The 20,833-nt window shown below is 39.8% G+C and overlaps 1 protein-coding gene across 1 annotated transcript in view; it reads left to right on the top strand.

Moving 5' to 3' along the window:
* Positions 1-1,842: 1,842 nt before the first annotated feature.
* LOC149181435 (uncharacterized) overlaps positions 1,843-20,833 on the top strand; it is a 66,445-nt gene continuing 47,454 nt past the window's right edge. Inside the window, exons 1-2 of the mRNA XM_089414216.1 lie at positions 1,843-2,320; positions 2,448-3,207. Of these exons, the coding sequence (XP_089270342.1) occupies positions 1,843-2,320; positions 2,448-3,207 (1,238 nt within the window). The remainder of the gene's footprint in view (positions 2,321-2,447; positions 3,208-20,833) is intronic.

Raw genomic sequence — 20,833 nt, 5'->3', positions numbered from 1 at the left:
CAACACATTATGAAACCCACAAGAAGAAGTTTTGGAACCAATGTCCTCTTTGTCAATTTGCTTTTGCATTTTCTCTTTGACCTCTGCACTCTCTAACACTGGCATCTTGTTCACACCAATGTTCAACAATGATGCATGTTGCTGCAAATTTACTTCATTTTGTTTACCTCTTTTATAAGGCAACATGTTAGACTCCTGAAACATCTTATCACATGAATTAGAAACATTAATGAAATCAGATTTCAAACTTGAATCATATCCTTGAAAGGCTTTAGATTCTTCAACACCTTCATGTTTGATCATTAACAATGCAAAGTTCTAACTAGCATTAACAATCCTCTTCATTTGTCGGATAATTATTAAAATATAATAATCATAGGATCATTGATCGGTGCCCTCCCTCTGCAACTCATGTTCCCTGTGGGCTTGCCCGCAGAAGGCCTCTCTCTGATCTGCAGCCGTCCGCTGAGGCATTGGGATTTTAGGCTAGGGATTGGGCTTCTGCTGCGTGGCTGCCCCTGTGGCGGCCGGCCTCAGGCCTGATCCTATGGAGACGCAGGGCCAATCTATGGATCCGCCCTCTGCTACTGCCTTTGACGCTTTCAACCAGCTTCTGGCCGGTTTGCCTCAGAAGAAAAGAAGCGAAGCATCAAAATTCGTTAAGAAGCTCGACGAAATTCCTGAGATCTCTTTGCCTCCAGAGACCCCCATCCAAGTAGCTTTATCTCTAGCTGATCGCGGTCTCATTGGCCAATTCACGGGACTTTGGCCCTCTCCGAAAACTACAGAGCAATGGGTCAATAGGAACTGGGCTCCTCTGATCAAGCAAAGCGTTACCTCTTACTTTCTTGGGCGAGGGTACTTCCTCTTCGAATTCACATCCAAAGAAGACAAAGATCTGATCTTCCAAAATGGGTCGTATTTCATGGGCCCTCAGGGCCTCTATCTGAACAAATGGACTCCGGACTTTGATCTGGCTGTCGATGTTCCCAAGGCTGTCCCGGTGTAGGTTCGCCTTCCAATTCTACCAGTTCACTACTGGAACTGGGATTCCTTGAAGCACATAAGCAACTCTCTTGGGAAATTCATAGATAGGGCAAACAACAAGGATCAGTGCGACTGTGCTAGGATCTGCGTAGAGGTAGATCTAGAGGTGGGTCTCCCAGAGGCAATCAAAATCAAAGTCGGCAGCTGGTCTCATGTGCAGATCTTGGATTATGAGCAACTGCCATTCAAATGCAGGAAATGTCATGTTCATGGACACTTTGCTAGAAACTATCCGTCCAACGCAGAGCCAGAGAAAGGGAATGAAGAGGGTTGGAACCAAGTCAAGTGAGCAAAAATTAATCACAAAGGACAGAAATCGGGAGGACCCTATGGAAAAGGTTATCTTCAGGCTAATGTCCAACGTCCCCCTCCCAAAAAGGTGCAAGAAAACAAATTTTATCCACTAAGCCAGCAGATAGAAGACACTCTAGAGATCGAGACCCAAAAACCAGTTTCTCCAAGAAAATGTACTCCCTCAGCCTCCCTTAAAGGAGCTGAAGATCCAAAAGGTATGACTATAGAAGCTGAGGAAGAAGAGTAGGAAATGGACGAGTCAGAGGAGGAAGGAGAAATAGGAGAGTCCCAAACTTCGGTAAGAAGATCTACAAGAGGCCGTAAAATAGACAGGGAAAAAAGAGAGCAGGAGACTTACAAAGAAAAGCTACAGGGCAGCAAGCCAACTCTGGAAAAACTGCTAGCCTCAAAGCCCAGGATGTTGAAAAATCAGCCCCAAGGCTCCAAGAAAGCCCACCAGAAACATAAATAATGAAGGTCATCTCCTAGAATTGTAGAGGTATGGGGAGTAAAGTTAAGGAAGAAGCCATGAGAAGCTTAATAAGAACAGAAACTCCAGACATACTTCTCGTTCAGGAGACTAAGCTGGAAGACATAGTCTTCCTGCAAGAAAGAAAGAAAATTTGGTTTAAAAGTAAAGCAAGAGTAATCACAGCCCGGGGTGCCTCGGGAGGGATTGGTACTCTATGGAACACCAACAAATTTGCAGTCATCTTTGAGGCAAGCAATACTCACTGGTTGCTGCTGAAAATGCAGAACCTGGATACTAAGGAAATATTTTGCCTTTTCAATGTATACTCTCCAGTCAATATCGAGGAAAAAAAGGATTGTTGGGATTCTATAAGGCATCAAGCAGATTTGATAAATTTGGAAAATATAAATATTGCTGGAGACCTCAACCTCACTCTTCATTCGTCTGAAAAAGGGGAGGCAGCGCAGTCCGAGATCCAGCAAGAGAATGGGAGGAGGATCTTATGCAGTACTGGGACTTGCTGGATATCAAGCCTTCTTTTGTAAGTTCTCTTGGTCTAACAAAATAATAGGTCCTGGTCATATTGCTGCCAGATTAGATAGATTTTTCATTCAAAGCTCATATCTGTTACTAGGTTTAGAACCCAAAATGCACATTCTTGCCAACAGTGTCTCGGACCATAAGCCCTTAAAGCTAGAGCTCCTAGCCCATCTAGATCTGGGTCCTATCCCCTTTCGATTTAGTCCCCTCTGGGTCAAGGAGCCAAACTTCATGCAAAAAATCAAGGACTGTTGGAGTCAGCCTGTCAAAGGATCACCTTTCTTCATCTGGGAGGAAAAGCTGAGAAGGGTAAAAGGAGTTCTAAAATGTTGGGCCAAATCCCTGTCCAACCCTGTTACAGAAAGGAAACTCATTAAAGCCTCTCTTGCCTCTCATCAAACTCATATGGAGAGCGCTACAGTCACAGAGGAGCTGTTAGAACAAGAAACTCAGCTGCAACAGAGCTTTCATAAGGCCTGCTTAGCTGAAGAAGAATATTGGAGATTGAAATCTCGAAATCTCTGGCTCAAAGCAAGGGACAGGAACACTGCTTTTTTTCACAAACAAGCCCAGGCCAGGAAATGCTTCAACACTATTTCTGAGATCAAGGAGGATAACGACATGCACAAGGACTTTGCAGACATCAAGAAAGCAGCCTTTTCTCACTTCCAAAACTTGTACAGTGATGATAAGGATCCGTTCCAATACCCAGAGCTGTTAGACGTTATCCCTTCAGCAATCTCTCCTCGTATGAACGGGATACTTGAGGCCAAAATCACTAAAGATGAAGTTAAAAAGGCCCTCTTTGATATGGATCCGGACAAGGCCCCGGGGCCAGATGGCTTCTCCGCCAGGTTTCTCCAAGTTTGTTGGCCGATTGTTGAAAAGGACCTTCTCAAAATGGTTCAAAAGTCTCAAAACATTCAGAAAATAGGAGGCAGCACAAACTCGGCTTTCTTAGCCCTCATACCCAAGGAAAAAGGCGCCAACAACTTCAGCAGATTCCGCCCGATTTCCTTATGCAACACTAGGTACAAGTTAATCACCAAAGTAATTGCAAATAGACTGAAGCCCATTCTTCCCAGAATAATTCCGGAAAACCAAGGAGGCTTCATCCAAGGAAGGCAGATCGTGGACAACTTCACACTCGTACAAGAGGCAATCCATTCAAGTCTTCTTCGAAAAGAACAAGGTATGGTGATTAAACTCGATTTAGCAAATGCCTTTGATCGAGTAAATCATAGCTTTCTTTTAAAAGTCATGAGCAAGTTTGGTTTTGGAGCAAATTTCATTAAATGGGTCCGGGCATGCATCTCAGAGCCATGGATTGCTCCTCTTGTAAATGGAAGAGCCACTGATTTTTTCAAAGCTTTGAGAGGGCTTAGGCAGGGGTGTCCTCTATCCCCTCTGCTATTTGTCATCCAAGCCTCTGTTCTCAGCTTCCTATTAGACAAAAAGATGCAAGATCAAGAAATCAATGGACTGTGTATTGCAAGAGGGGTAAAAAACATAAACCGCGCCTTATTTGCAGATGATACTCTGCTTTTAGGTAATGCCTCTCTTTCCTCCGCCTCTAAATTTAAAACAGTTTTGGATGAATTCAGTGAGGCCTTAGGCAGCGCTGTAAATAAGAACAAATGCCATATCTTCAGCTGGAACACTTCGCCCAGATTGCTCTCCACTATTTCTAGATGTTTTGGTTTTGCAGCCTCCTCTTCTTTGACCTCTTTCAAATATTTGGGCCTCCCTGTTTTTCATAAGAGAATTACAAGCAAAGAATGGCTCCCTCAGCTTGAAAAATTCAAGTCTAGGATCCAAGCCTGGGGCTTCTCCTGGCTCAACTCTGCTGGCAAATCCATCCCGATTAAATCTATGCTCACCAGCCTCCATCTATTTCATTTTGCTGGACTTCTTGCTCTGGCAATCATATTAAAAAAAATGTAAGAGTTCATGCGCAGGTTCTTTTGGAAGGGCAGAAAATAAAATGAAAAAAAGATCCCCCTTATCAGCTGGGAAACCATCTCCAAGCCACTGTGGGAGGGTGGACTGAATTTCAAAAATCTCTGTCAGCAGAATGTGGCTATGGCAGCTAAGATTATCTCGAGGATCATTGCGCCCAAGCCTGGCTGGGCCCAATTGGCTCTCTGGAAAAAGTATTTCAGAGGTCCTCGTTCAAGTTGTTTAGACAATGTGATCCATTTGCCTAACTCGCCTTTCCTCAAACTGTATGTTAAAGTTGCTCCTCTAATCAAAGCGCACTCCTACTGGATCCCAGGAAACGGCAAAAAGATCAATATCTGGACTAACAAAATCATGAATATGGATCCAATCGAAGACAGAGCCTCCATTAGAGCGCTGCGATGCTGGATGGATAGAGAGGGGCTGTGTTCGTTGTGGGATATCTCTCTTTGGAGTGACTTTGTTTGGGTAGGCTGGAAATGTATTGAGGTGCCGGCTCATCTGCTCAACGAATGGACCACGCTGCTAGATCTCCTTCACGGCTTGGCGCCCACACACATGAGAAAAAGAGATTCGAAAGGCTGGGGGCCGAATGACAGAGGCTACGCTGTCTCCATGGGATATACCAAGCTGAATGAGAGGCCTCATGTCCCCCTTGACCCAGCACCTTGGCAGGGAGTTTGGCGTTTTCCTTCATGGCCCAAGGTCAAATTTTTTGAATGGCTTCTTTGCCATGGCAAAATTCTAACATATGACGTTTTGCAGAGGAAAGGGTTCCACAGTCCCTCCATCTGCTCGCTGTGCAAAGAAAATGCAGAAACAATAGTCCATTTAATTCTTGATTGCAATTTATCTAAGCAAATTTGGTTCTATTTTCTCCACAATTTGGATCCCAATTTTCTGCTGCCCTGCTCCACTGCTGATCTTTTTTCTAATTGGGCTATCAGATATCCTGGCCCACCTCCTAAAAATCAAGTAATCAAAACCGCTTGGGCTATTCTTCCAAAGGTTATTTGTTGGCAAATATGGCTAGAAAGAAATAGAAGAATTTTCAGAAATACTAATCAGAATCACAAGGCATTAGAAATCAAGATTAAATGCCATATAAAGGAGTGCTTGAATGATATAAAAGATGACTCTAATCTCAGCCAATAGGACATTTCCTGGGGATCATTCCTTGGCTTGCAATTTTAACCAACAGCCAGAAACGCCCCTCCTCTTAAAGACTGGCAAATAAGAAAATATGAAACTAACTTTCAAGACTGGCTCAAATCGCACTCAAGGCACTCTCTCTTCTTTGATGGGGCAGCAAAGGGAAATCCGGGCAAAGCTGGTGCAGGAGGTGTTGTCGTAAATCCATTTGGGGAAAAAATTCATTCATTTGCTTGGGGGCTTGGACATTCATCCAACATTCAAGCTGAGGCTTTGGCCCTCTTTCAAGGCCTCAAGATCCTCAAAGATTTAAATATAAGTGAAGCTAATGTTATAGGTGACTCCTAGATCATTATAAATCCAATGATTTCCAACTCCCCAGCAGTGGATCTTAAACTAGCAAGGCTGATATCCAGAATCAAGGGCTTGGAAAACACTTTTCAGAAGCTGAATTACTACCATGTGTTGAGAACTCATAATAAAGAGGCCGACATTGCAGCCAACAAAGTTTCCCTCCTCTCTGCAGGGGTCAAGATGAAAGACGAAGAAGAATCATGGGAACCCATCCCATAAGCTAATTACTGCCATGTAATACTACCTGCTATTAAATAAATTTGTTGGTATCTTCAAGTGAGGAAAATAATCTGAAATCGAAAATATAGATTCCTATCAAGGAAGAAATCTTCAAGTTTCAGCTGCATTCTCATTCTTAGCAGTGAGATGCAACAAGACACAGAAGTCCTCAATGTAATCAGATTTTCAGCATTCAGGCCAAGATGAATATAAATACCCCATAATCGTTTTTGTCAAAAAAAAACAATCCTCTTCATTTGTCCTGCATTTACAAGAGATACATTCAACTTATTTTTGTGTGCTCTAACGATGTACTCAACCCCATTCTTGAAAAACTGATATTTTTTCTCATGGCGATGAAAAATAACTCTCCTATCATATAGATATAGGCTTCCCAAACAATACCACATATATCAATTAGAATTACATCAAGCTCTACCTCATCTAGAAAGTTTGCAGTGATTGCAAATTTCAATTTACATCTTTTTGTCACATGCAATTTTGCATTGTCACATATCCAACCTAAAGGATAAGGTTTAGGATGATGAATGGTTTCTAAATTCAACTTCTTGAAAATGTCTTTTGAGATAAGATTTTCTTGTGAACCACTATCAAACAATGTATCTATCTTAGGATGTTTTGAAATAACTCTAATATGGAAAATCTCTATTCTTGTTTTTTCATCTTGAGTTTCATTGAGACAATTTGAAGAACTAGTACTTGAAATGTACTTACCTTTAAAACCCATGGTTGTGATCTTTGTTTCATCTCTAGAATCTAAACCTAAATCATGTTGTGAAGTTGCAGCTGTCTTCTCCTTCTCCTTGTTCTTAAACTTGTTGGGTCTCATTTTTGGGTGAAGTTTCCAACAATGATCTTCATCATGGCCATCTTGGGAACAATGTTTACATGTAATTTTTTCTTTCTCCATCTTGATGGAAACATTCTTCTTTCCTTTTCCTTTGGAATTACCTTTTCCTTTTTCTCCAGACTCAAAGGAACTTTCACTAGTTTCTTTAGAAACATTTTCCCCTCTTGCCTCTAAATGAGTTTCCTGAACACAAACTTCATCTAGTTTTGTAGGGTTAAACACGAGAATGGTATGTCTCAAATAAATATGCATTTCTCAAATATATTTGAGCAAAGTATATTGTGAGGACAAATCTATACCCAAAATCAAATTTGTTTTCCTAAATTCTTGAGTATAAGGTTGCACATTTTGCGCTTTAGCTTGCCTAAAGTTTTGCCAATCCATAATAGCTTTTTGCATGAATGTTAATGGATAAAATCACTTTCTTATTACAACAACGAAATCATTCCAAGAGGATAAAACCTTACCATGTTTCTTCACGTCCTCTTGATTTTTGGCTACCCACCAAATTAGTGTTGCACCTTCCAATCTAAGAGACGCAAGTTGAATCTTGGTTTCATCATCTTTGATTCTTTGTATCCTGCAATACACTTCAATCTGACGAATCCAATTATCTAATCTTTCTACATTTACCTCTCCATTGTACATAGGAAATTCAAACTTAATGTCAATCTTAAGCAAAGGAGTTTTACCATGACCCCTTGGGGAACTTGGAGGTGTTTTTGAAAGGGTAGTAACAGTAGAATAAGATGAGGCTAAAGATGAAGATGAGGATGATGATGATGGAGGTGAAGGTGGTGGTTTATCACCATTCCCTCCATTCCCTTTTGGAGGTTTTTCTCTTTTTCCTCCATGAGGTTTTGAGATTTCTCCATACAGCCTAGAATTCCTCTCCTCATACAGAACCTTAACCATCTCAGACATCTCAAAGAATGATTTTCTAAAAGTATTCTCATCTTCAAACATCTCTTGAGGACCTGCTTCATGTGCCATGACTATTGAATCTTTAGGAGTGTTTGTTCTCCTTGAAAAAGATTGAGATCTTGGCTCCACCAATTCTCCTTCTCCTCTTTTGAACTTCAACCTTGTAGGCATAAAAAAAACACTTGCAAACAAATCAAATATTCACAATGACCCTATTGCTTTGATACCAAAATGATCTAAATGTATTTACTTGAATATTTTAAACAATTTGAAAGTAAAATTTATATGTGTTCTGGGTAGAGGATCAGCTTACTAAACACACAAACAAGTAAATTTTAACCAAATTTTACAGCCAAACAGAGACAAATAAGCATATCTAAAACACATAACACAAAGCATGATAAAGAGTTCACCCCTTTCTTGGGCTACATCTCCTGGTCCAACTTCCAATATAGGGTCTCTTTCATTAAAAACAATCAAAAGTGTGTTTACATGCTTTACAAAGCTCAAATAGTATAACTTATGTCTCTAATGGATCCAACACTGTAAAAAACCCCTATTTTGGTTCTTTATGCACCTCATTTTGCGAAAACATGAGAAAGTTATGCTTGTTTCTTCATTTTCCCAAATTATGCAACTAGCTATCCTCCAATTCAACCTAAACTTGGCTTAAGCTCCCCAAACGCGAAACCAGTGCGTTAAACCTAGCACAATTCCCGCTCTGCGGGTGAATTTCTAGGAACGTTAAGGTTGCCATTATGCCCCCAGTCCCAAAATTCATGGTTGCATGATGGCCATAGGACCGTGAAAAGCGCCGAAATTTTGGGACTTTGTCTAGACCTTGTCTCCACGCACCCTTGGTTCTATGCTCTCGCATGTGCCCATGGTTCAACCCCCTAGGGGATGGCCCCTCTAAACTCTGTCGTACCCATGGTTTTACGAAAGGTCATATGACCTTGGGGCTTGCCCCCAACTCTTTTGTGCCACTATTTTCTCCGCTCGGTCATGCACTAGCATATGACTATGCCAAAAGTGTTGTGAGGGCTGGACTAGGCCCTATCCATTGGCCCCCCGCCCGCAATCTTATGGTGTAGGGGTGGCTAGGGGCTAGGGTTTAGCCCAACCCCTCCCCCAAAATGCACGTTCACCAAAATTTAAATAAAACCCTTCAACGTTGGTTAAATAAGGAACATATGTGGCGCGGTGGTGCTAGCCTTGGTTTATATGTGTGAGGTCACAAGTTCAAATCTCGCGAGGGTGTTGTTCAGCCTGCATAAAATTTTAATTGGCCATTAGGAGGCCACGTGGCAGCTAGGGATTATCCCACATGGCTCCTCCTAATTGGTCCACCCAAATGAACCATTAACCAATAAAAATTCACCATGCCACAACCAATCAAATGATCACAAGTGGCATTCATTCATAGGCCCACCAAAATACACAGTCAACCCAGTCAAATGCCCAATTAGCGTACGGACTATTGACTAGTTGTACCTGCAACCATTTTTCTAAATTTTTTAGTTGTTTCCCAAATCGATCAGAACATGATTCAGGGAGCATCTAATGTCGGATTTGAGTGAAACAAGTTGTGTTAGACTCAGATCGTTGAGATCTATCCATTCGTATAGGTTTCAATCCCTATCTCACACTTTCCATTTTGAGCATTATTTTTTTGATCCACTGAATCACACTCATACAAATTTCTTAAACAAATGATGAATCAAATCCATTGAACCTCCCTAGTTTTGGAAAGAGGGCTAGGTTTACACCTCTTTCTCCCATTTTAGCATCGAAATTGGAACTTGAGTCGCAACAATGCACCCTAATGAGTAATAGAATTTGCACCACCCATAATCCAAGGCTTATTTATAGAATCCTTTTGTTTGATTGCATCAAATTTTGAAGTGAAAAGGTCTACTTTCTTAATCTAATAAGGTATATTGGATCCTATGTCCACTCCCATATGAGCCTCTTTTCATGTCGCCACACTTATCCCTAGTCTCAGAGTTATCCAATAGTTTAGGTTCAGAGTTAACCAAGTTAACATTCCTTTGTCTTGGTTGGGCTTCCTCCCTTTTCTAAATCAGGTCAAGGAAATGTTCTATAGCATGTCCAACAACTCTATACTCATCACATCTTAGCCTTCTAGTGTGGGGACAATATATTGTGATATATCCCATCTCATCATAGTTATAACAACATATAGGACATTTTCTCCCTCCACTCCTTCTACCTATGTATGGAATACCTCTTTGGACATGACCTTTCCTTATGTTATGATTACTACTCTCCTCAAATCAGAATGAGATCTTCTCAAACCACTTAGCAAATCCATGTAAAGCCCTATGGTTCCCCATGATATTATGCACGTTTGATCTACAAAAATAACAATAAAAAATTATAAGAGAAGATGAGTACTTCTACAATAAAGAGAGTGTTGCAAGGGTGGCCATAGGCTCTACATATATCACATGAACTCTTTGAAGGCATACCAGGGAAGGGAACCAACAAGGTGTTATGTGCAATCTCCCTCTTAACAGAGGACATTCATTGGCATGGTGAATTTTTGTTTTGCATCCAATGTACCAAACCTATGTTATACCTATCTTTTCCCTTTTCAACACTTATATTGTTCAATAGGGATGATGATTAGTTTTGTAACTGGGCTAGTTTGAGTGTTGAAGTAGATATACTGCTTTGAGTACGAACTAGGTATCTAGAAATGGATTTAATCATCATGGTTTATGTTGGAATGAGCAAACCAAAGTGAAAGATAAGCGTGAATTTATTTATTGTTCACAAGAGTGATCATATAAATACATTGTCCATGATTGTTGGATTCACCTTCCAAAGTATCTTGGACTTCCTTTACTATTGTATTTCTTGCACGCCAATCCTTATGGGTTATGTGTCCAACATTTCTCCCCTTAACATGAATGGGTGTATATGAGTCCAAGAAGAAAGTTGAAATACAAAAAATGAAATAATGCATAATAGAAATTGGTTGAATTTGCTCTCTGAAATGGTGGTTTTTAAGGAATACCACAAACCCAAAAGGTGGGAGAACTCAAGATTTCAACCGGTGGTGGTTTAAGGTTGACCGCCAACACTGGAAAACTTAATTCAACTCCTAGAACAATTCCAAATCTTGCTAGAAGCTGAAATCTTATGCTAGTGGAAGTGCTCCCTAATTATTTGAAAAGGTGGGAGATCATTGAGGTCTCAACCAGTGGTGGTTTAAGGTTGACCACCAACTCTATAACACTTGGTTCAATTCCTGGAATAGTTCCAATTTGGGCTATAAGCTAAAAAATTATGCTAGTGAAAGTGCTCCTGATATCAGATTGAAGATGACCACAAACTGAATCACGCTCATAATTTTAAATTTGGTTGAAAACTTGATTTTGGGTTAGGCTTGAGGCTTTGCTTTTCATGTTTATCTAGCTATGGTTTAGGCTCTTCGAAATTGGTAGTTGATCATCAATTCCCCCATGTCATATACAAGGTGAGAAGATGATATCATTGTTGCTCAGGCTCTCTTGTATATGCTTGATTGATAGGGCTTCAAAATTAGAAGCCTCATTGTCAATCCCCTCTTATCCCATACAAAATGAGAGGATGAATATGTTTCTAAAGTGTTCACATGGATGAAGATAAAAAACTATTGGATGTGGAGCTGGATTATCATCCTGATTCAAAGGTCTTGTTTCAGCCGCGTTTGGATCTCAATCCCCGACGGGGGGGTGTGAGGGGGCTTTCCCCCCCACTATTGCTGTCTGGGGGGTTGCATGTTTATAGTGCCCCCCCCTGGTGGGGGTTCAGGGGTAGCACCATCGAAGCTAAAAATAAATGAAAAATTTCCTTGTAAAATATTGTAATTTCATAGTTGATCTAGGCCATTCATTAGGTGGATGATATGACGGTAGAAGTTATGTTTAGTTTATGGTTTTTTACCTTAGAAGGCAAACCATCAGTTTATATGAGGGAATTTTATTTTGGATGTGTATTATTATTCTGAACGAGAAAGAGAGAGGAGACTTTGTGAGAGAAAAGAGGAAATTACAACGAATATATTGTAATCTCTTCATTTTGCTGGATAATATAAAAGGAAGGATTGGTTGTTTCTCCGTGGACGTAGTCCAGATTGGGTGAACCACGTATATCTATGTCTCTCTTGTTATATGCATTTTTTAATTTGTGTTTCCACAATATTTTGTGTATTTCATTGCTTCGTTAATTAATTTCTAATAAAAACCATGATCCTCCATGTGGGAAAATCAATACGGGTGTCAATTTTTACCGAAAATGCACCCATTTACAATGTAATTTCATTAGAAAAGTTACAAAACAACACCATTTTCAAGTTACCATTGTTTTTAAGTTGAATTCCCAAGAAATACAATGCTTCTAAAATTGAAGGAAGAATGACCAAAGCCAACAAACTTTATTAGCAATTACAAGAACCTCTGATGGATATCACTGCTTCACTATTATGTAAATCAACTTTGCAATTGTTACATATTGGTTTCTAGGATTGAGGATTTTCTTAGGCTTTTGACATGATGTTTCTCCCTAAGCCATGTCTAAAATTTCCTGAGAACCACCAACTTTTAGTATGTGTATTACGCCTACTTTCTTTGCACAATAAAGCACTTCCTTGCAAATGGAACCAATTGGTCTTGGAGGATTTGCAAGTATAATAATCCTGAAGATTGTAAGTTGTTGAAGGTAGGACTATCCTCCAAGCTTCTATTTCCTTGCATTGTTTCTCCTAGGTGATCCTCCTGTTACCAAGTGGAACATTGATCACTCACACTAATCTCACACCCTATAAAACTGTGCAATCCTCAAGGAATGAATTCCTTCTGCATGCATGAGTTTTGTTTATAGGAAAACACATGCAACTGATAGTACATTGTCCCTATCTTTAATCTCAACTAGGTCTTTCTCAGAATAAACATGCATGAGTTACTTATGAGAGAATCTTCAGTTATCTGGAGCACACTAGTTGGATGCATGCATGCATTAACTGATTGAACTCACAATTAGTTCCTCAACAGTTTGGAACTAATTTAACTGGACTTAACTCAGTAAACTGAGCTAACTAATAACAACTCAAATATAACTCAATCTTATCTCCTTAATTAAGGGATAATCTCCTTAATTTAAGGGATAACCGTTGCATGACTTCAGAAAGACTTCTAACTTGAATTTCTCTAACTAATTATCTCAAGATGAATTAATTAATTATTTTTCAAGCAGCTGGTGAGACTAAATTCGAATTTTAATTCAAGGACAAATTAAAATTGGAATATTCTTGTTGCCACATTGCAACACTCCCTCTCAAAAAGAAAGGGATTATCTGCCACCCCAATCCTGTCTCTATGGAACTCGAATTTACACTTTGATAATGCCATAGTCAAAATGTCAGCATCTTGTTCCTCGGTCGAAATATACTGCAACAACATGATCCTCCTCGCTACACAGTCTTTGAGATGATGGTATCAGATATCGATGTGCTTAGACCTATCATGAAATACTGGATTCTCAGAGAGTTTGATACAACTCTGATTATCACAATAGATCACAGTTGGATCCATCCTCTGATCAAACAAACCAACTAGGATCTTCCGCATCCAGATGGCTTCACATGCTACTTGACTTGTAGCCATGTATTCAGCCTCTACCGGGCTGAGTGAAACTGACCTCTATTTCCTGTTGTACCAAGAAACTGCAGTTGACCCAAGGTTGAAAATCCCTCCTGATGCGCTCTTCCGATCTGGTGGACTCCCTGACCAATCTGCATCAGTGAAGCCCTGTAGCTTCACTCCCTCTGTCTATCTGTACCATAATCCATACTGAGATGTGCTTTTGAGGTATCTCAATACATGCTTTACTTCCTTCAAAAACATCTTGGTAGGTTGAACCATCGCTTGACTCAGCTGGTTCACCGCATAGCACAAAGTTGGTCGTGTGTTCACTAAGTACATCAATGAACCCACAAGCTACCTATACACAGTAGCCTCTACTACTTCTCCTGAAGTAGCATCCTCCTTCCTCTAGTTACCTGCTAGAGGAGTCTGCATGGGCTTGCACTTCTCCATGTGGAATATCCTGAGTATCTCGTTGGCATACTTTCCCTGAGACACAAACAATTCCCCATCCTTCTACCACACTTCCATGCCAAGGAAGTAATGCATGAGACCCATGTCTTTCATCTCAAATTCTCTTGCAAGGTCCTCCTTGCAAGAAATGATCAATTGATCATCACCTATCAATGTGAGATCATCAACATAAAGTACAATGATCAACGACTTACCTTTCACCATGATGTGGTATAGGTTCACATCCACTTCACTCTTTGTGAAGCCCAACCCAGTGAATTAGTTTTCTATCCTAGTGTACCAAGCATGAGGTGCTTGCTTCAGCCTGTACAAAGCTCTCTTGAGTCAGCACACATGCGACTCACGATCGATGGTCTCAAAACCTTCCGGCTACTCTATGTACACCTCTTCCTCAATCTTGCCATTGAGGAATACAATCTTCACATCCATCTGATGGATCTTCCAACCCATATGTTCTGATAGTGTCAACATCGATCTGATAGATGAGTACCTTGCGACAGGAGAAAAAGTCTCATCATAGTCAATCCCCTCAACTTGTGAAAAACCACGGGAAACAAATCTTGCCTTATGCTTCTCCACACTACCATCAACAGCTTGATTTACCTTGTAAAGCCAACAGGAACTCACAACTAACTTGTTCTTCGGTCTCGAAACCACGTCCCAAACACTGTTACGAACTATGGAGTCATACTTCTCCACCATAGAATCAACCCAAATTGGCTGTTGCACTGCTTCCTCAAAGGAAGATGGCTCAGTCTCAACACATTCCCCAACAAGGGCCATGTATCCTGTTGGGTCCCTATAATACTAGTGATTACCCCATTACTATTGTAGTTATACCCCTTATTTATATTGTTGTGCCCCTATTACCCCCATATTGTTATTTCTGTGCCCCATAGAATCCCTCTATTGTTATTTTTGTGGCTTTATATTATTATTGTTAGGTCGGCTGGATTATATTGTGACTCCTTAGACTCCTATATATAGAAAGGAGGTTTTGTCATTTGTATAATCCAAGAATTGTTCATTTATGTAATGTAAAGGAGGTTGCCCCTCGAAGAGGCTGAATTCTAAGGCGTTGATCTTTCTTTTCTATCTTTTCTTGAGCTGGTTTCATAACATTTGGTATCAGAGCTTTGGATTCTAGGGTTTCGCTGCTCCAAACAGGTCATCGTGGCATTTTCGCTATAACTTTTTTTTATGTGACGTTTCAGAAGTCGCAAAAAAAATCCATTTGAGAAGAAATCGCGCTGAACCTTGGGTCCGAATTTTAGATCTTTTTGCGCGATATTTGCGGAGATATGCTCTGAGGAAGTTGGTCTTTTTGCAGACTCCTGAATTACATTCAAAACAGGTGACCTAGGGAAAATCGTCATAACTTTCTCTTTGGGGATCGGATTGAAATTTCATAAGAAGGTATAGAAAGAGGACGGACTGTAGTTTCTTGTATATCTTTTTTAGAACCAAAGGTCGAAAATTGTACACGTGGCACTTCATACAAGTTCACTCTTCTGGAAAGGTCTATAATCAGGTCATCTTGGGAGATTGTGCATAACTCTTTCTTGGAGAATCCAATTTGGATCAGACTGGTGGCATTGGAAAGAGGACATAGAGAGCTACTACAGGTCACAATTTCAGAACTAGATGATTGGAAAGTACAGAGATACATCAGAGGCAATATCAAGCTCCTACAAAGTGAAAAAAGGTGTGTAGATTTTTTTAAATTTTTGCTTAAGCTTGGTTTGAAAATTTGTTTTGAAGGAATTCAAAGGGCATAGTAGAGCATTATTATCGGTAACTGATGCCCCGAGGAAAGAAAATGCAAACACCTAGTAAGGAACCTGAAAGCTCTAGCATGACTCATGAAGAAGAGGAAGAAATGCAACATGATATATCAAAATTACAAGACCAAGTGCAACAACTGTCCCTTGCACAAAAAAGAACAGAATCTAAGATGGATGGTTTAAAGAAAGATGTAGAAGCTAAGATGGATGGTTTAAAGAAAGGTGTAGAAGCTAATATGGACTGTTTAAAGAAAGGCGTAGAAGCTAAGATGGATGGCATGGAAGCTAAGGTGAATGGCATGGATGCTAAAATTGATGGCATGGATGATAAGATGGAAGAATTGAAGATAAATATGAATAAGTTGCTACAAGAAATGGTCACTAAGGGTGAAAGAGTACTAAAGGAAACTCATGATGAGAAAAAAAGAAATGTTAATCATGATTCCATAGACTCTAATGTTGGATCAAAGACTCACCATGTTCCAAAAATCGATATGAGGAAGTTTGATGGCAAGGATCCCGCCACATGGATATTACAGATGGAGCAATTCTTCGATCTCAATAATGTGCAAAACACACAAAAGGTACGTATGGCAACTTTATATTTGGAACCAAATCAGTTTGTATGGTATCAATGGCTTTGTTCTCGTAAACAATTTATCACTTGGGCAATTTTTACGGAAGAATTGATAGCACATTATGAGGATACAAAAAGCAACACTTTTTTTAGCCAATTGATAAGTCTCAAACAAAAGGGTTCAATAATGGAGCACATTGAGGAGTTCCAAAAATTGAACATAAGGGTAAAAGATATTCCAGAGGAGCATAGGATTGATGTGTTCATAGGGTCTTTAAAGGATAATATCCAACATGATGTGCGCCTTTGGGAACCTGATTCATTAGAGAAGGCATTCAGGTTAGCAAGAAAAATGGAAAGCAAAATTATGGCAACTAGGAAGCATACCATTCACAACTATAAAGACGGAAGTGTTGTTGCCCATAGTCTTCCACAACCTACAAGGTTGACACCACAACAATTGGAAGAAAAAAGAGCAAAAGGGCTTTGTTACAATTGTGATAGCAAATACACTAAAGGTCATAAGTGTGCTGAGAAGAAATTATTCTACATAGATTGTGAAGAGGAAGAAGAAAAGGAGCAAGAAAGGTCAAAAGAAGAGGATATATTCCAGGAACAAAGCCTAGATGAAGAACAAATAAATCCGACCATATCTTGTAATGCATTGGCGGGAATTACCACTCCTCAAACCATCAAGATAGAAGGACAAATCAAGAAGAAAAAGGTAATAGTGTTGATTGATTCAGGAAGCACCCACAATTTTATTCATTGTAGGGTAGCAAAAGAATTGAATTGCTTCCTATATCCAGCACCAGAGTGTCAAGTGATGATTGCAAATGGAGGAACAATAAATTGTTCTGGAAAGTGCCATAATATCAAGCTATCCATGGGAGAATATGTATTGACTAGCCCAATGCTTTCCATTCCAATGGGAGGTGCTGATGTTGTACTAGGAGTCCAATGGCTACAATCCTTGGGTACAATAGCTTTTAATTTTCAAGAACTTTTCATGAAATTTTCTGTGGAAGGAAAGGAAGTTGAATTAAGGGGTATTGCAGGGAAACCAGGAAAGATAATCAGCTCTAATGGCATGACAAAGCTTCTAAAAAAGGAGCAAAGAGGTGTAATTGCACAATTATGTTCGCTAGATGTTTCCACATTGGAATCATCTATTTCTCCAGATCTCCAAAAAGTATTGGACAATCATTCCAAGGTATTTGAGACTCCCAAAGGTCTCCCACCTATGCGTGATCATGATCATGCTATTCATCTGATTCCAGGAAGTGTTCCTCCAAACATCAGGCCGTACAGATATCCATATGTCCAAAAAAGTGAAATTGAACGTATGGTTGCAGAAATGCTAGAGGCTGGTATAATTCAACCGAGTCAAAGTTCTTTCTCAGCTCCAGTAGTATTGGTGCACAAGAAGGATGGATCATGGCGCATGTGTCCAGATTATAGGGAGCTCAACAAGCTCACTATTAAAGATAAGTTCCCCATTCCTGTCATTGATGAATTACTGGATGAATTGCATGGATCAATTTACTTCACCAAGTTGGATCTTCGTTCGGGATATCATCAAATCAGAATGAAGATTGAAGACATTCCGAAAACAACATTTAGAACTCATGAGGGTCATTATGAATTTTTGGTCATGCCTTTTGGCCTTACCAATGCACCTTCAACATTTCAAGGTTTGATGAATTCAATTTTCAAACCATTCCTTAGAAAATTTGTGTTAGTATTTTTTGATGATATACTAATCTACAACAAGTCTTGGAAGGATCATGTTGAACATGTTGACAAGGTGCTACAACTATTGGAGGAGAAACAATTATATGCAAAAAGATCCAAATGTTTCTTTGGAGTCCAGGAGGTGGAATATTTGGGTCATATTGTATCTCATGAAGGAGTTAAGGTAGACCCTAGCAAAATTAAAGCCATTAAGGAATGGAAAATCCCCACATCCATAAAGCATCTGCGAGGATTTCTTGGGTTGACAGGGTATTATCGCAAGTTTGTTAAGAATTATGGGAGAATAGCAGCACCTCTAACAACATTATTGAAGAAAGATTCATTTTCATGGACTCCGGAAGCAACAAAGGCCTTTGAACATCTTAAAGAGGCAATGTGCCAAGCACCGGTCTTAGCTACACCGGACTTCACAAAAACCTTTATTGTGGAATGTGATGCTTCAGGAAATGGAATTGGTGCTGTTCTAATGCAAGATGAAAGACCCATTGCTTTTGAAAGTCGTCCAATCAAGGGAAAGTTTTTAAGCAAAGCTATTTATGAGAAGGAAATGTTGGCAATACTCCATGCACTTAAGAAATGGCGACCCTACCTAATGGGAAGACACTTCAAGGTAAAAACGGATCATGATAGCCTTAAATACTTTTTAGAACAAAGATTATCCTCTGAAGAGCAACAAAAGTGGGTCACAAAGATGTTGGGTTATGACTTTGAAATCATCTACAAAAAAGGGAAGCAAAATGTGGTGGCAGATGCACTCTCAAGAAAGGATGAGGATGTGGAAGCATTGTTGTGTGCCATTTCTATTATCCAACCAGATTGGATAAATGAAGCAAAGGAGGAATGGAAGAATGACGAAGAAGTGTGGGCACTTATTCGAAAGCTACAACAAGATTCCAGTACTTCTGATACATTTAGCTGGCAAAATGATTCGTTATGGTACAAAGATCGCTTATACCTCTGTAAGAATTCCCAGCTAAAACAAAAGATTCTTATGGAATTGCACACTTCTCCCTTAGGAGGGCACTCAGGATTTTTAAAAACTTACCACAGGGTTAAGAAGGAATTTTTTTGGGATGGCCTTAAATCAGATATTCAAAAGTTTGTGGCGGAATGTTTGGTTTGCCAACAAAATAAAGTTGAAACAATTAAGACACCGGGTCTATTACAACCTTTATCCATTCCAAGCCAACGTTGGGAGGAGGTTTCAATGGATTTTATCACAGGTTTACCCAAGTCTGAGGGAAAGAGTGTCATCATGGTGGTAGTTGACAGACTTACCAAGTATGCACACTTTTGTGCATTATCACATCCATTTAAAGCCAGTACAGTTTCTACTGCATTTATGGAAACAGTTCAAAAGCTACATGGAAACCCAAAGATTATTGTAAGTGACAGAGATCCCATTTTCACTGGAAATTTTTGGACAGAATTATTTTCTTGTCTTGGTACTCAGTTAGCTCATAGCTCATCTTATCATCCTCAATCTGATGGGCAAACTGAGATAGTAAACAAATGTTTGGAAGGATATCTTCGTTGCTTTGTATCTGATAAACAGACACAATGGGTCAAATGGTTGCCTCTGGCTGAATGGTGGTATAACACTTCCTTCCATACAGCAACAAAAATGACCCCATTTATGGCACTTTATGGGTATCAACCACCATCCATCACATCATATTTAAGAGAAAATTCTAAGGTTCAGGCAGTGGAACATCACATCGAACATCAACAACAAGTCCTCCAACTCTTAAAGGATAACCTCGTGTTGGCACAAAATAGAATGAAACAACAGGCAGATCAACATCGCAGTGAAAGAAGTTTTGATGTAGGTGATTGGGTATTCCTACGGCTACAACCATATAAGCAAATGTCCCTAAAGCAAGCTAAGAAGGATAATAAATTATCACCAAAGTATTATGGTCCGTACAAGGTGTTGGAAAAGATTGGTACTATGGCATACAAATTGGAGCTTCCTGCAGCTTCTCGATTGCACCCAGTTTTCCATGTTTCATGTTTAAAGAAGGTTATAGGCGACAAGCTCCCAGTTCAAACAATATTGCCAGAACTTGACGAGGAAGGAAAAATTATATTGGAACCAGAAGCAGTCACAGAAACAAGAACTCGACAGCTACGAAATCGATCAATTTCAGAGTATCTTATCAAGTGGAAGAACTTATCCGCTGAAGATTCCACATGGGAGGATGAGAATTTTATGCAGAAGTATCCAGAACTGCTCAAGCATTGAGGACAACACTTTTTTGAAGGAGAGGGGCATGTTGGGTCCCTATAATACTAGTGATTACCCCATTACTATTGTAGTTATACCCCTTATTTATATTGTTGTGCCCCTATTACCCCCATATTGTTATTTCTGTGCCCCATAGAATCCCTCTATTGTTATTTTTGTGGCTTTATATTATTATTGTTAGGTCGGCTGGATTATATTGTGACTCCTTAGACTCCTATATATAGAAAGGAGGTTTTGTCATTTGTATCATCCAAGAATTGTTCATTTATGTAATGTAAAGGAGGTTGCCCCTCGAAGAGGCTGAATTCTAAGGCGTTGATCTTTCTTTTCTATGTTTTCTTGAGCTGGTTTCATAACATATCCAGTGTACCTCTTAGGTGACCTCCTCTGTTTGTGCTGAGAATATGGTTCTACCACATTTTCTCTCACATCTGTCAACAATCTATCAGCTTATCTTGTGCACTTCCGTCCATCTCTGGAAGACTCTGCTTGAGTGGATGCCTCCACTCCTG

This window comes from Pinus tabuliformis, chromosome 3_2 (genome assembly GCF_031772625.1).
Source record: "Pinus tabuliformis cultivar Carrire ecotype Pingquan chromosome 3_2, CPIR1, whole genome shotgun sequence".
Lineage (NCBI taxonomy): Eukaryota > Viridiplantae > Streptophyta > Pinopsida > Pinales > Pinaceae > Pinus > Pinus tabuliformis.
This window is presented reverse-complemented; position numbering and strand designations above follow the sequence as displayed.